The following is a 14,801-nucleotide window of genomic DNA, read 5'->3' as shown; positions in this document are numbered from 1 at the left end:
TATGGGAAAGGTCCTCACCCAACTCATAGCTAATTATGACCCTCAGGAATCTGGTGAATCTGCCTCATGAATTATAAATAATGTGTGCTAAGCCCAAATATTTTTGGGGAACACATTACTTCCCTCAAGTCAATTATACATCTTTTAGGAGCAAGAATTTAGAGGTTCATTCAGTAAAATTTGTTGATGCCTAGAATGTGCCAGATACAGATCTCAGTGCCAGAGATCTGGCGATCAACAAAGCCCTTGGTGCATGGAGCTTTCATTTAACTGGAGGAAGACAGTCATACAAACCTGCACTGTGTCAGGAGTGACAGTGCCACAGAAATCTGTAACCCACAAGATGCATGGTAAGGGGCAGTATTGTATGTTTGAGAATTAGTAGGAAGGATCTCTCTAATGAAGTGAATGTGGGCAGAGACCACATGAAGTAAGAAGAGAAAGAACTAAGGCAAGAGCATCTTATACTTCTTTATGTTACACTGCTTCTGTTACAGGCATACTCTGCTTCACTGTGTTTTGCAGATACTTCTTTTTTTTTCCCTACAAATTGAAGGTTGGTGGCAAGCCAGCATTGTCAGATGATGGTTAACACTTTTAGCAATAAAGTATTTTAAAATTAAGATATATACACTGCTTTTTAAAGATATAATGCTATTGCAAACTTAATAGACTACAGCAGGGTATAAATATAACTTTTATGTGCACTGGGAAACCAAAACATTCATGTGACTTGCTTTATTGTGGAATTTGCTTTGTTGTAATGGTCTGGAACTAGATCTGCAACATTTCTAAGGTAGCCTATATATAAACTGAACATAACTGGTGCTTATAAATAGCAGTTGATCAACTTAGTGATCCTTTGAGTTTGTTTTCTTTTGATGAGTAAAAGGATTAAAGAAAGTAGAATCTGGTGAGTTTACTGCATTGTTTAGTTTAGTGCTCCTAATGAAGGGTTGATTTTGCCTGCCAGGGGATATCTGGCAATGTCTGAAGACATTTTAATTATGATGACCTGGGAGGATGAGGAGGGTATCACTGGCATGTCCTGCATAAAAGCCAGGGATGCTATTAAACATCCTTATGGTGCACGGGATAAATTCATACAGTAAAGAATGAATGGGTGCAAAATAATGGGTGTAAAAAATTGGGACCTTGATGTGGTCCCAGGCAGACTGCCCTTTCTGATGAGAGCTGAGAACCTGGGCAGAACGAGCTCTTTCAAACAACCCCATTAAGATATATGGGTATCTACAGGCAGGGCAGATCCACAGTACTTGGAGTTATTACTTTGGGACATCTGTTCTAGGCTTGGTAACAGATTTGGTCAGATGGTTCCTAAGTTTATTCACTAAGCAACGTTAAGTAAAAGTTTTCTGCATGAATGTGGTATAAGAGAGGGCAAGGCGACAAGATGTGGTCACATGGGAGGCCTGAAGACAAACACCCGTAAAGTGACAAGGGCCACAAAGGAGGAGGAGCAAATGAGGTACAGGCATGAAGCAATGACTTCTGTCTGGGTGACTCACATTAGTTTAACGTGTGAGGTGTCACTGAAGCTGGGCTTTAACAGTGAGTAGGAAATGGCAACCCACTCCAGTGTTCTTGCCTGGAGAATCCCAGGGACGGGGGAGCCTGGTGGGCTGCCATCTCTGGGGTCGCACAGAGTCGGACACGACTGAAGCGACTTAGCAGCAGCAGCAGCAGCAACAGCAGGGTTTAAACACGTAGAGAAGGAAGCAGAGGATATGCTGGGTAGAGGGAAAAGTATGAAAAACAGGTACAAAGGTAGGGAATAATGTTATCACAGCAACTTTGCTTTGTGTGCATGCTCAGTCATATCTGACTTTTGTGACCTCAGGGACTGTAGATTGTCAGGCTCCTCTGTCCATGGAATTGTCCAGGCAAGAATACTGCAATGGGTTGCCATTCCCTTCTCCAGGTGTCTTTCTGACCCAGAGATCGAACCTGCTTGGCAGGCAAATTCTTTACCACTGAGCTGCCTGGGAAGCCCTATTGCAATGATTGCCATCAAGTAATGGCTTTCATGGTGGCTCAGACAGTAAAGAATCTGCCTGCAATGCAGGAGACCCGGGTTTGATCCCTGGATCTGGAAGATCGACTGAATAAGGGAATGGCTACCCACTCCATTATTCTTGCCTGGAGAATTCCATGGACAGAGGTGCCCGACAGGCTACAGTCCATGGAATTGCAAAAGTCGGACATGACTGAGCCACTAACACACTAACCAACAAATTCCCTATGGTAGGTGTGGTGCCAAGAACTTTATAATGAGAAACTATAGTATAAACTGAAAACTGATATATAAGAAGCAGTTGAAACCCAGCATGATCCAAAGTGACTTGAATTCCCTTCTTAAGCATTTCAAAAAGATAATGAAACATAGGAAGTGTTACCTGAGGACAGTTGCATAAATATCGAAGCAGTTCACCAATATACTGAATGACAGTGATGTTATATTTTCTGCAGTCACCCCAAAACTGGCTGGCTGAAAATTTGGTCCGTAAAACAAGAGTAGCACCTAGTGAGAAGGAATAGAATGTACCAATAAAGGAATGCTACCAAAAAAGTCCCAAGTTATATTTTTCACTTTTGAAGTTTATATGTGAATTACATTCATAAACTAGTGTTAGGGACCAACTATATTCAATGCAAAAAAAAAAAAGAATAAGACATGGTTTTATTCAATAGGAGATTACAGTATAGTGGGGGAGAAGACATAAGGTTTTCTAGTAAAAGTCAGCTTGCAATAAACACAATTCAGTGAAGCCCTAAGGGTGTGTGTGTACTGGGGGAGGTAGATTAATTTTTCCTGGGCAAGGGCTAAGAAAGACATATTTTTTTAAAAGGTAGGATTTGAATTAGGTCTTGAGAAGTGAATATGGAGAAAAATGAGAGAATTCCTGGAAGAGGAAAAAACATGAATATAAAGACAGGATGGTCCAGAAGGTTGGGGGATGGCCAAGATTCAGTTGGTCTGTGACCAGAGTGGTGAAAGATGGGTGGGTCAAAGGAGATGAACCTGGAGAAGCAGCTAGGGTTGTAATCCTGGAGAGTTTGTTAATGTCTTGAGCAAGCAGGAAATATTCTTCTGTGGTGGATGATATAGACAGAATAATGGTTCCCAGCACATCTACATCCTAATTTCTAGAACCCGTGAATGTGCTACCTTACATGACAAAAGGGACTATGTAGATGTGATTAAACTAAAGATCTTAAAAAGGGGAGATTATCCTTCTCCATGGGAGGGCAGACAGATTGAAAACCACAATCACAGAAAACTAACCAATCTGATCACATGGACCACAGCATTGTCTAACTCAATGAAACTAGGAGCCATGCCGGGTAGGGCCACCCAAGATGGATGGGTCACAGTGAAGAGTTCTGACAAAACGTGGAGAAAGGAATGGCAAACCACTTCAGTATTCTTGCCTTGAGAACCCCATGAACAGTAAGAAAAGGCAAAAAGATAGGACACTGAAAGATGAACTCCGTTGGTTGGAAGGTGCCCAATATGCTACTGGAGATCAGTGGAAAAGTAACTCCAGAAAGAATGAAGAGATGGAGCCAAAGCAACAACACCACCCAATTGTGAATGTGACTGGGGATGGAAGTAAAGTCTGATGCTGTAAAGAGCAATATTGCATAGGAACCTGGAATGTTAGGTCCATGAATCAAGGCAAATTGGAAGTGGTCAAACAGGAGATGGCAAGAGTGAACATCAACATTTTAGGAATCAGTGAACTAAGATGGACTGGAATGGGTGAATTTAACTCAGATGGCTATTATATCTACTACTGTGGGCAGGAATCCCATAGAGGACATGGAGTAGACATCACAGTCAACAAAAGAGTCTGAAGTGCAGTACTTGGATGCAATCTCAAAAATGACAGAATGATCTCTGTTCGTTTCCAAAGTAAACCATTCAATATCACAGTATTCCAAGTCTATGCCCCAACCAGTAATGCTGAAGAAGCTTAAGTTGAAAGGTTCTATGAACACCTACAAGAACTTCTAGAACTAACACCCCAAAAAGATATCCTTCTCATTATAGGGGACTGGAATGCAAAAGTAGGAAGTCAAGAAATACTTGGAGTAACAGGCAAATTTGACCTTGGAGTACAGAATGAAGCAGGGCAAAGGCTAACAGAGTTTTGCCAAGAGAACGCACTGGTCATAGCAAACACCCTCTTCCAACAACACAAGAGAAGACTACACATGGACATCACCAGATGGTCAATACTGAAATCAGATTGATTATATTCTTTGCAGCCAAAGATGGAGAAGCTCTATACAGTCAGCAAAACAAGACCAGGAGCTGACTGTGGCTCAGATCATGGACTCCTTATTGCCAAATTCAGACTGAAATTGAAGAAAGGAGGGAAAACCACTAGGACATTCAGGTAGGACCTAAATCAAATCCCTTACCATTATACAGAGGAAATGAGAAATAGATTCAAGGGATTAGATCTGATAGATAGAGTGCATGAAGAACTATGGACAGAGATATATGACATTGTACAGGAGGCAAGGATCAAGACCATCCCCAAGAAAAAGAAATGCAAAAAGGCAAAATGGTTGTCTGAGGAGGCCTTACAAATAGCTGAGAAAAGAAGAGAAGTGAAAGGCAAAGGAGAAAAGGAAAGATATACCCATTTGAATGCTGAGTTCCAAAGAACAGCAAGGAGAGATAATAAAGCCTTCTTCAATGATCAATGCAAAGAAATAGAGGAAAGCAATAGAATGGAAAAGACTAGAGATAATTTCAAGAAAATTAGAGATAGCAAGGGAACATTTTATGCAAAGATGGGCACAATCAAGGACAGAAATGGTATGGACCTAACAGAAGCAGTAGATATTAAGAAGAGATGGCAAGAATATACAGAAGAACGATACAAAAAAGATCTTCACAACTCAGATAATCACGATGGTGTGATCACTCACCTAGAGCCAGACATCCTGGAATGTGAAGTCAAGTGGGTCTTAGGAAGCATCACTATGCACAAAGCTAGTGGAGGTGATGGAATTCCAGTGGAGCTATTTCAAATCCTAAAAGATGATGCTGTGAAAGTGCTTCACTCAGTATGCCAGAAAATTTGGAAAACTCAGCAGTGGCCACAGAACTGGAAAAGGTCAGTTTTCATTCCAATCCCAAAGAAAGGCAATGCCAAAGAATGCTCAAACTACCATACAATTGCACTCATCTCACACGATAGCAAAGAAATGCTCAAAATTCTCCAAATCAGGCTTCAACAGTACATGAACCATGAACTTCCAAATGTTCAAGCTGGATTTAGAAAAGGCAGAGGAACCAGCATTCAAATTGCCAACATCCATTGTATCATCAAAAAAGCAAGAGAGTTCTAGAAAAAATCGATTTCTGCTTTATTGACTATGTCAAAGCCTTTGACTGTGTGGATCACAACAAACTGGAAAATTCTTAAAGAGATGGGAATACCAAACTACCTGACCTGCCTCCTGAGACATCTGTATGCAGGTCAGGAAACAACAGTAGAACTGGACATGGGACAACAGACTGGTTCCAAATAGGGAAAGGAGTATGTCAAGGGAGTATATTGTCACCCTGCTTATTTAACTTAAGTGTGGAGTACATCATGAGAAATGCTGGACTGGATGAAGCACAAGCTGGAATCAAGATTGTCCGGAGAAATATCAATAACTTGAGATATGCAGATGACACCGTCCTTATGGCAGAAATTGAAGAGGAACTAAAGAGCCTTTTGATTAAAGTGAAAGAGGAGACTGAAAAAGTTGGCTTAAAACTCAACATTCGGAAAACTAAGATCATGGCATCCGGTCCCGTTACTTCATGGCAAATAGATGGGGAAACAGTGCAAACAGTGACAGACTATTTATTTGGGCTCCAAAATCACTGCAGATAGTGACTGCAACCATGAAATTAAAAGACGCTTGCTCCTTGGAAGAAAAGATATGACCAACTTAGACAGCATATTAAAAAACAGAGACATTACTTTACCAACAAAGGTCCATCTAGTCAAAGCTACGGTTTTTCCAGTAGTCATGTATGGATGTGAGAATTGGACTATAAAGAAAGCTGAGCACCGAAGAAATGATGCTTTCGAACTGCGGTGTTGGAGAAGACTCTTGAGAGTCGCTTGGACTGCAAGGAGATCCAATCAGTCCATCCTAAAGGATCAGTCCTGAATATTCATTGGAAGGACTGATGCTGAAGCTGAAACTCTAATACTTTGGCCACCTGATGCGAAAAGCTGACTCATTGGACAAGACCCTGATGCTGGGAAAGATTGAAGGTGGGAGGAAAAGGGGACAACAGAGGATGAGACGATTAGATGGCATCACCGACTCAATGGAGATGAGTTTGAGTAAACTCTGGGAGTTGGTGATGGACAGGGAGACCTGGTGTGCTGCAGTCCATGGGGTCGCAAAGATTTGGACACTACTGAGCGACTGAACTGAACTGCACTGATTGGGAGAGACCAATGTAATCACAAGGGTGCTGATAAGAAGAAGTCAAGAAGGTCAAGGGTAGTAGGAGAAAACATAACAAAAACAAAAGACTGGAGTGAAATGCTTTGAAGATGAAAAAAGGGGCCACAAGCCAAAGAATGTGAGCAGCCTCCAGGAGCTAGGAAAGGCAAGAAAATGGACTCTTCCCTACAAGCTTCCAGAAGGAATGTAGCCTTGCTGACATCTTGACTTTCGGACTTCTGACTTTCAAAAAAGGGAGAGAACCAACCTGTGTTGTTTTAAACCTCAAAGTTTGTGGTCATTTGTTACAGTGGCAATAGAAAACTAATACGATAGGTAAAAACAATGTACCTATCATATCCAACCTAACATAAGCATGAAATGTAGTATAGTGAAATAAAAATATCATAGATATTTTTATGTTATTAGTTTATTTCTACTCCTAAACATGCAAAATCAAGTGTTTTAGGAGAAATTTTTAAAAATACCATATTTTCCTTTTTAGCATTTATCTATTATGCTTAAGTAGATGTATGAGTGATTGATTTATCCCCAGAAGGGCATCAGAGTCATTCTGTTTTTGAAGGGCCCAATAGTATGCTCAGACCCAGGCATTCCTTGCTGATTTGGAGGCTGGTATTGGTGCTGGATTAAGTGTTTTATAGCCAATCAGTAAGTTGATGAGGAAAAGGAGCAGAGGCTTGGACAATCATGTGTATTTGTATATGAATTAATATATGGATATGTTACTATATATACGTATATAATTACTTAAAATGTCACATGGGAGAAAAAGTTAAGTTTTTTAGTTTTAGTTAGAAAGTTAGAGGTAGTCTCCTGGAAGAGGTGGATATTGGACTGAGACTTTATGTACACAAGGCGCAGAAATTCTGTTGACAGTAGTTAGAATGGCAATTCTAATTTAAATGGTAAAGTTTCAGAAGGAAAGAGAAGAGATGGGAAAATCTAAGTATTCTGACCAGAGCTGAGAGCCCGTGGGAGGGGGAAGAATAAAGTAGAATGGACCAACTGAATGAGAAGTTTAAACCAGGTGCTAATGGAGATCAACATGCAGATTTCTGAAAATAGAAATGACATAAGAGAATTATTTGTGGAATCAAAGGATCAAGTATCTTAACCTGTATAAAGACCTAAAAGATTTAAAAGAAGCTTGCTCTTTGATATGCTGAACAATTAAAGCATTATTTAAAAGAAATGTAAGCATGAGAAAATAGAAATTCTTTTTATTTATTTATTTGGCCTCAGGGCTTGTGGGATCTTAGTGCCCTGATCAGGAATTGAACCCAGGCCCTCAGCAATGAAAATGTGGAGTCCTAACCAATGGACCATCATGGAATTCACTATAAATTGTTTTAGATACTTGCTATGTGTAAGCCAAACAACCTCAGTATTAACATGGAATTAAACACTATTCCTGCTGCTGCTGCTAAGTCGCTTCAGTCGTGTCCGACTCTGTGCGACCCCATGGACGGCAGCCTACCAGGCTCCTCCGTCCATGGGATTTTCAGGCAAGAGTACTAGAGTGGGGTGCCATTGCCTTCTCCTAGCATACAGGAAAATAGCAAATTTTGTATTACTTTTCCTTATGAGCACATTGAATGTGTACTGGGCTTCAATACCCTGCTAAGAGGAAAAGCTTACCAGTCACGATACATCCATGTAAGCCAATCAGAAGTGCAGCACTGTGATACAAGGGTAGGGCGGTATAGATCACATCATCCTTTGTAAAGTCGCAGGCAAGAGCAACGCCAATTCCGTACCAAATGCGAAGATGATTGATCTTTGCAGCTTTTGGGAGACCTGCATAAAGGAACAAGAGAAGCATGAGTGAATCAAGAATGGTTATTCACAGACAATGGTCTGGGAGAGAGATGTCTTAGGAAGATTCATTATCTAGTGATTAGAAGATTGCATTTGGTGAGACCAGAAGTTCACAGTTTTCTGTAAAGGATCAGATGGTAAACGTTTTAGGTTTTGCAGGGTCATAAGTCTCTATTGCAACTACTCAATGCTGCTATTATAGCTGAAAGCAGCTAAACACAAAAAGTAATGAACTTGGCCCTGTGGACATGAAACTACAGAACTGGTGGTGGTGTGGTGCTTGTGACCCACAGGCTATAGTTTCCTGACCCCTGAGTTAGCTGGTTATTAGAGTGGTAAGATGAGGAAAAACGAATGAATGTCTATTGAATTTCTGCTTTGGGTCTACCATCTTGCTAAGTATCCCGGAAGGACAGGGGTTTTAACTGCTTGGGGTCACTTATATGAGGATTTTTTTCAGTGGTAAACACACCCATGGTTGGTTGACTCCATGGATGAAAAATCGCAGATGCAGAAGAACCTATATGGAGGGCCGTCTATAAGTTATATGTAGATCTTCTGCTGTGTGGACCCTCGTGTTGTTCCAGGGTCAGCTGTATTGTCAATTTTTCACTCAATTCTCATAATTAATGATATAAGTAGAATTATATTCTCTAGTTCACAGATGAGAAGACTGAGACTCAGAGAGAATACAGAGCCTATCCATCCTATCTCTTTCCTTCATAGCCACTTCTATGAATTTCTCACATACTCTTCTAGAGTTTTTTATGTAAATACAGGCTCATTTGCTCATATGTTCTTCCCTTTCCCCCAATTAAAAAAAAAAAAAGCATACTGTTCTGCACTTCCCACCTTCACTTAACAAAGTATTTTAAAGTTCTGTCTATATTTGTACGTAGAAATTTCCCTTATTTTTTCATCCATTTATTCTCTCTGCATTTACTCCTTTGTGTGTGTGTTTTATAGTTTATTTACACTGTTTTGCAATGTCAAATGACGCTGGTCCACATGTGGAAAAACCTGGTCCACATGGCACTTCACACTGTGAATGATGCTCCATCTGTAGGATCAATTTGCTGATGAGAGACTGCTGGGCTAAAAGGTTATTAGACCTTGTCATTTTGATAGACACTGCCACTTCGCCAGTTATCAGGGCTGTCCCCACTGACTCCCCCATCAGTAATACATGAGTGCATCTGTTTCCTCATAGCTCTTCCAAGGTGTCCTTTCAAATGTTGGAATTTTTGCCAATCTGACAGGTGAAAAAATGGTATCTTAGTATATTTTTAGTACACTAAGTATATTTGTATTTTCTTAACTATAATTCATGTAAATTTTTTATAAGACTCAATTGAAAGAGTATGCTTATATTGTTGCCCATGGGAGTCAGTTTAGTTGGGGAGGGCATGAAGTCATTGCAAAGCAGATGGGTCCAGAGTTTAAAACCTGAGTGGGTCAGTTGGCTTTGTGAAGAGAAAGGCAATTCTGTTTAGATTAAGATGCTTCAATATTTGATAGTATTGCCTAGATAAAAGCAATTTGTTGTAAGGCAAAGCAGTATGACTGGCAAACTACCATCATCGTAAACACAGTTCACAATTCATGGTCTTTGATGTCATTAGTATTAATGCTCCATTCTATACTAATAATGAGAAACAAAAGAAAGCATCAACAAATCAATTGTATTCACCTTGAAAAAAAATTATCCAGATAGTAAAAACTCGGAATTATATTTTTTAAAAAAAGAAACATACATCTTTTGCTGGTGTTAAGCACTTTCAGAAAACTTCCTCAATGTATGGCAAAACCAACCAATATAATATTGTAAAGTAATTAGCCTCCAATAAAAAAAAAGCAAAAAAAAAAAAAAAAGAAAACTTCCTAATTTAAACTTTTGTATTAATAAAGAAATAATATTTGGTAACTATTATATAATTTTGTGCTAATGACTGCCTTTGAGGAACAGGGAAAACATTTTGTTTTCGGATTGCTTAAATGAATTCTTTTTATTAATGTTTATACTAGTAACTTGGCAGATATTATATTCAGAGATAGGAAGAAAGGTAAAATAAACATCAACCCAATTATATTCCAATTAAATCTAAATTCTGAATTATGGGATTGGATGAAAGAGTGCTTATTCTCTTTTTCCCTTAAAATGGGTTTTATACTTCATGGCAAAACCTGCAGTTGTGAACAAGTTCTGTACTTATCTATTTAGTATTAAGACTAGAACTCCCAGTCACTAGTTAAGGGCTTGTTTTACCTCAATTACTTTTCAAATCAAAGTTTACAGTTTAGTTTTACCATTCTATTAAAAAATGCGGGTATAAGTTCCATATGTTGAGGTAGTTCTGGATGTAGTGGAAGCATCTGGTTAAACCATGTCATCCTACCATTCTGTTGACATGGTGAAATAGAACTTTTGACAAATAAAAGAATGATAGCTATTATGCTCTGGAGATTAGCTTTAATAGGTCATCCCAAGCCACCCCTCCTCATAAGGCTCAAAGTAACCCTTATCTCTAATGTTTGATTATTTTACTAGGAAAATGCATGCTAGAATTATCTGCTTGAGTTAAAATTTTAACCAAATGACTCACATATTCAACTTCCCAATATTATTAAGAAAAATTGGGATGCTGGGGGTAGCTTCCTATCCTTTCTTAAACGCATCTCTCAGTCTTCATATAATTACATTTTGGTAACATTTCCCCCGACCTTCAGTAAAGTGAGAGTGAAGTCGCTCAGTCATGTCTGACTCTTTGCGACCCCATGGACTGTAGCCCACCAGGTTCCTCCGTCCATGGGATTCTCCGGGCAAGAATACTGGAGTTGGTTGCCATTTCCTTCTCTGGGGGATCTTCCTGACCCAGGGATCTAACCCAGGTCTCCCGCATTGCAGGCAGACGCTTTAACCTCTGAGCCAGACACCAAATAGCTATCAGACTGATGAACTAGGAGGTATTCTGGCAGAGAGGTCAGTTGTATGAGCTGTGGAGTCAGCCTAGCAAAGTGAAGCCTGACACTTCTACTGCCTATCTTGGGAAGTTCTTAAACTCTCTAGGCATCAGTTTCTGAATCTGTAAAACAGGAGTAAGAGTAGTACCTGTCTTAAGAGTAGTGGGAGAAATGTATGAACAAATACCACAGAGCTCCTAGAAGAGCACCTAGTACATCCTACCTTTAATGTTGCCTGTCCCACATAGCAGTGTTTCACTAATACGACAGTTGGCAGTGTTTTCTCTTAGCGGCTTACTTAAAATAATAGTACAGCTTACACCGAAGGTGTAAGACATCCTAGATTTGATGAAATACACCACTTTAGGCCCTGAGCTAAGAGCCATTCTACACCCACAGAACCAAACAGCTTCAAGTCATTGTTGCATGGAAAGACAGTGATCAAAATGTTTGTACAAATATAACCCCATTATTGTTCTATAGTCTTCTTTGGTGGTCCACTTATAATTGGTTATACATTATATTTGGATGCTAGAGTATAATCAAAATGTAGCGATCATTAAAAAGATTCTAAAATCTGTTCAGCGCCAAATCTTAATCAAAAAGCAACAATCATTTGGAAAAAAATCCTAACAACCTATTCAGCGCCAAATCTTATCATCACCATAATTATTTTTGTAGTTCTTGGTTAACCTCTCTACCTATTCTATACACCAACTGGGGGAAGTATACATACCTCAGAGAAACCCAAACGGTTTCATATGCTGTGGAATAAGATCATACTTCCCACAGGCAATGAGCTAAATCCCCTGAAGTATTAGTTATCTGATAAGCTTTGCCAAAGAAAGAGAGCATTTAAAAATCTAACCCAACATTTAACTCTTTCAGGATAGGTCCATTGCTTTGAGAATCCTCTCTTTATTTTTTACCTGTGGTTCCAGAAGTATAAATATATAAGGCAGGAGTGAAAAAGGTAACTTCCGACCTCCAGGATTCTGGGACAGGTTCACTTGACACTTCATCCATTTTGTCTAAGAAAGAGTTGACCCCATCTGTGTTAGAAGTTCTGCTCACATAATAGACAGCCACATCATCTTTCTTCAAGCTTGGCAGTACCTCTTCAACAGCGGCTTGTAGTTCTTAATTTAATAAGAGAAAAAAATCCAAACAAACTAAATTAGTCCATTCAAGCTCTATTAGTGCAATAAAATTTGTAGTGATTTTGTTTCCACTAAGCATTGTTAAAACATGTAGACCCAGTAATGTTTATAGTTATGTATTTCTAACATGGAATTTACCATGTCTGAAAATATCACAAGATCCAAATCTTTAAGGGAAGGCTGAGTTTAGATGGTTTAAAAAGCGACAGATGATTGAAATCTGTACATTACATGGCAAGTGCAAACAAATCACATAAGGGTAAAAACCAAGATTATATGTGTATGACTTATATGCATATCTGACATATATATATCTCAAAACACTCCAGAAATGAATTTAGTTATTCCCAATGTATGTCCCACAGGACCAGAGATTTAAAAAAAAGAAAATTTTAAGGAAAAAGAGAAATGAAGGGAACCATGCTACTGAAAGGATAATAGAAGCTAACTTTATGTAACACATTTTTAAAATATCAGCAACAAGTAGTTCTACTAGGAAGGTTCAGCTGATCTGAGACATAAGCTCCAAATTTCATAAGCACATTATCTGACCTAAGAAAAAAAGGGACTGATTAGCATGTTTTTCAAACTCTGAGTCACAATACAGCAGTGGATTGTTAAAATCATTTAAAGAGATGATTATTCTAAAAAATAAAATAGAAACTATATCATACATAGGAAGAGGTAAGTATTCTTTTTGTTTTTTGAGTTTCAGCTATGTGAGTGTGTGAGCGAGCGCTGAGCTACACACAAACGTAGTTTTTATAGGGGTCAAGGTAAAAAATTTTAAAGGCATTGACGTAATGTGCAAATCACATTTCAAGTTTGTTACTTGAATTTTTGTGCCATTTTAAATTTTATTTTAGATTTTAAATCATAAGATGAGATGCTCTTTAAGCTTCTTTGTCTTGAATTGTGATAACTGAAGTGAATAGGCTTATTCTTAATAGGAAGGTGACTCAATATCCCAGGGAATTACCTTAGGGAGGCTATATCTGACTCATATTATATGCTTTGTTTTTTAGATATTTACGTACGATGTCTCCATCAAAACATGAGCTAGCATCTGGACAGATACATTTAAGAAGTTTAAAAATTTTTTAACCAAAGCAGTTATGCACCTGATAAATATAAATGAAATAGTACAGAAGAGTTTATAATGCAAGTCAGTAGGCCCTTATCTCACAAATAAACCTGCTGCCTGGAGGCAATAACTTTTAGGGTTTTTTTTTTTTTTTAGCTGTTTCTTCTAGCAGTCACTTCTTCATCACCAAATTACATACTTTTCCTGCTATCTCGTGACTTACAATTTTTGAAACCCACCCCCATTCCCCCCTTGTTCACCCCCAACAGTTGTTATTTTCACTTTATGTTATCAGGGTTAATGGTATTTTTTATCTATTCTGAGACTATATTTCTGTCTTTCTAGCTTTAAGATCCCCTGGAGAAGGAAATGGTAACCACTCCAGTATTCTTGCCTGGAGAATCCCATGGACAGAGAAGCCTGGTAGGCTACAGTCCACGGGGTCACAAAGAGTCGGACACGACTGAGCGACGGAACGGAACGGAACGGAACGGATGTGTTGACTCTAGAAATTCTAGAACAAATAATCAGGATTGACAAGATTATGACAATGTAATTATTTCAAATACGACTGGAGAGCCAAGTAACACACTATAATCATCTTTCCTCTCTTGAACAGTTTTCTCCTGGAGTGTCTACTGGGTATCATTCCTTAATGTACTGTTTGTCTCAGTTCTTTTTCAACCTCCATCAGGTCAGCTTATTCCTTCTGATGCTCTCCTCTCCTCTTTCATTTTGAATGGTTGCTCTCTAGTTCTTCAGTATTTCGAGAAGATCATCAGAAATATTACTGTTGTAAAAACAGTAACTGGAGTGCTAAGGTCCCTTGCCAGTGCCGTGGTTCAGACTCTCATTATTTCCTACCAAAATGGGCACAATAGCTTCCTGGCTGATCTCCTTGCTTCTGACCTCTCCCTGCTTCCAGTATCAGTGACCCCACTGCCCGACTTCTTGTTCCTGCCTTGTTTAAAATCCTTCAGTGGTTGCATATCCCTTGTGATAGAATATTTCTAATGCAGTGGATGGTTCTAAGGTTCTTCTCAGCCTTCATCCCCCGCCCTAATTTTTCTGATGTCATCTTCTTAACTACCCTTGTTCCCTTTCTTCTAACCACACTGATTTATGTGAAGTGAAAGTGAAGTCGCTCAGTGGTGTCTGACTCTTTGCGGCCCCATAGACTGTAGCTTACCAGGCTCCTCAGTCCATGGAATTTTCCAGGCAAGAGTACTGAAGTGGGTTGCCATTTCCTTCTCCAGGGGATC

At 39.2% G+C, this 14,801-nt stretch overlaps 1 protein-coding gene across 1 annotated transcript in view; it reads right to left on the bottom strand.

Annotated features, from left to right (window-relative positions):
• Positions 1-14,801, bottom strand: part of SLC27A2 (solute carrier family 27 member 2) — a 54,951-nt gene that overhangs the window by 27,110 nt on the left and 13,040 nt on the right. The window contains exons 2-4 of the mRNA XM_055436079.2: positions 12,225-12,434; positions 8,155-8,313; positions 2,418-2,542 (exon numbers count right to left, since the gene is read on the bottom strand). Of these exons, the coding sequence (XP_055292054.2) occupies positions 2,418-2,542; positions 8,155-8,313; positions 12,225-12,434 (494 nt within the window). The remainder of the gene's footprint in view (positions 1-2,417; positions 2,543-8,154; positions 8,314-12,224; positions 12,435-14,801) is intronic.

This window comes from Moschus berezovskii, chromosome 9 (assembly GCF_049115385.1).
Source record: "Moschus berezovskii isolate FMDL1 chromosome 9, NW_MosBer_1.0, whole genome shotgun sequence".
Lineage (NCBI taxonomy): Eukaryota > Metazoa > Chordata > Mammalia > Artiodactyla > Moschidae > Moschus > Moschus berezovskii.
Note: the sequence above shows the minus strand (reverse complement) of the source record. Positions and strands in the feature narration are given on the sequence as shown.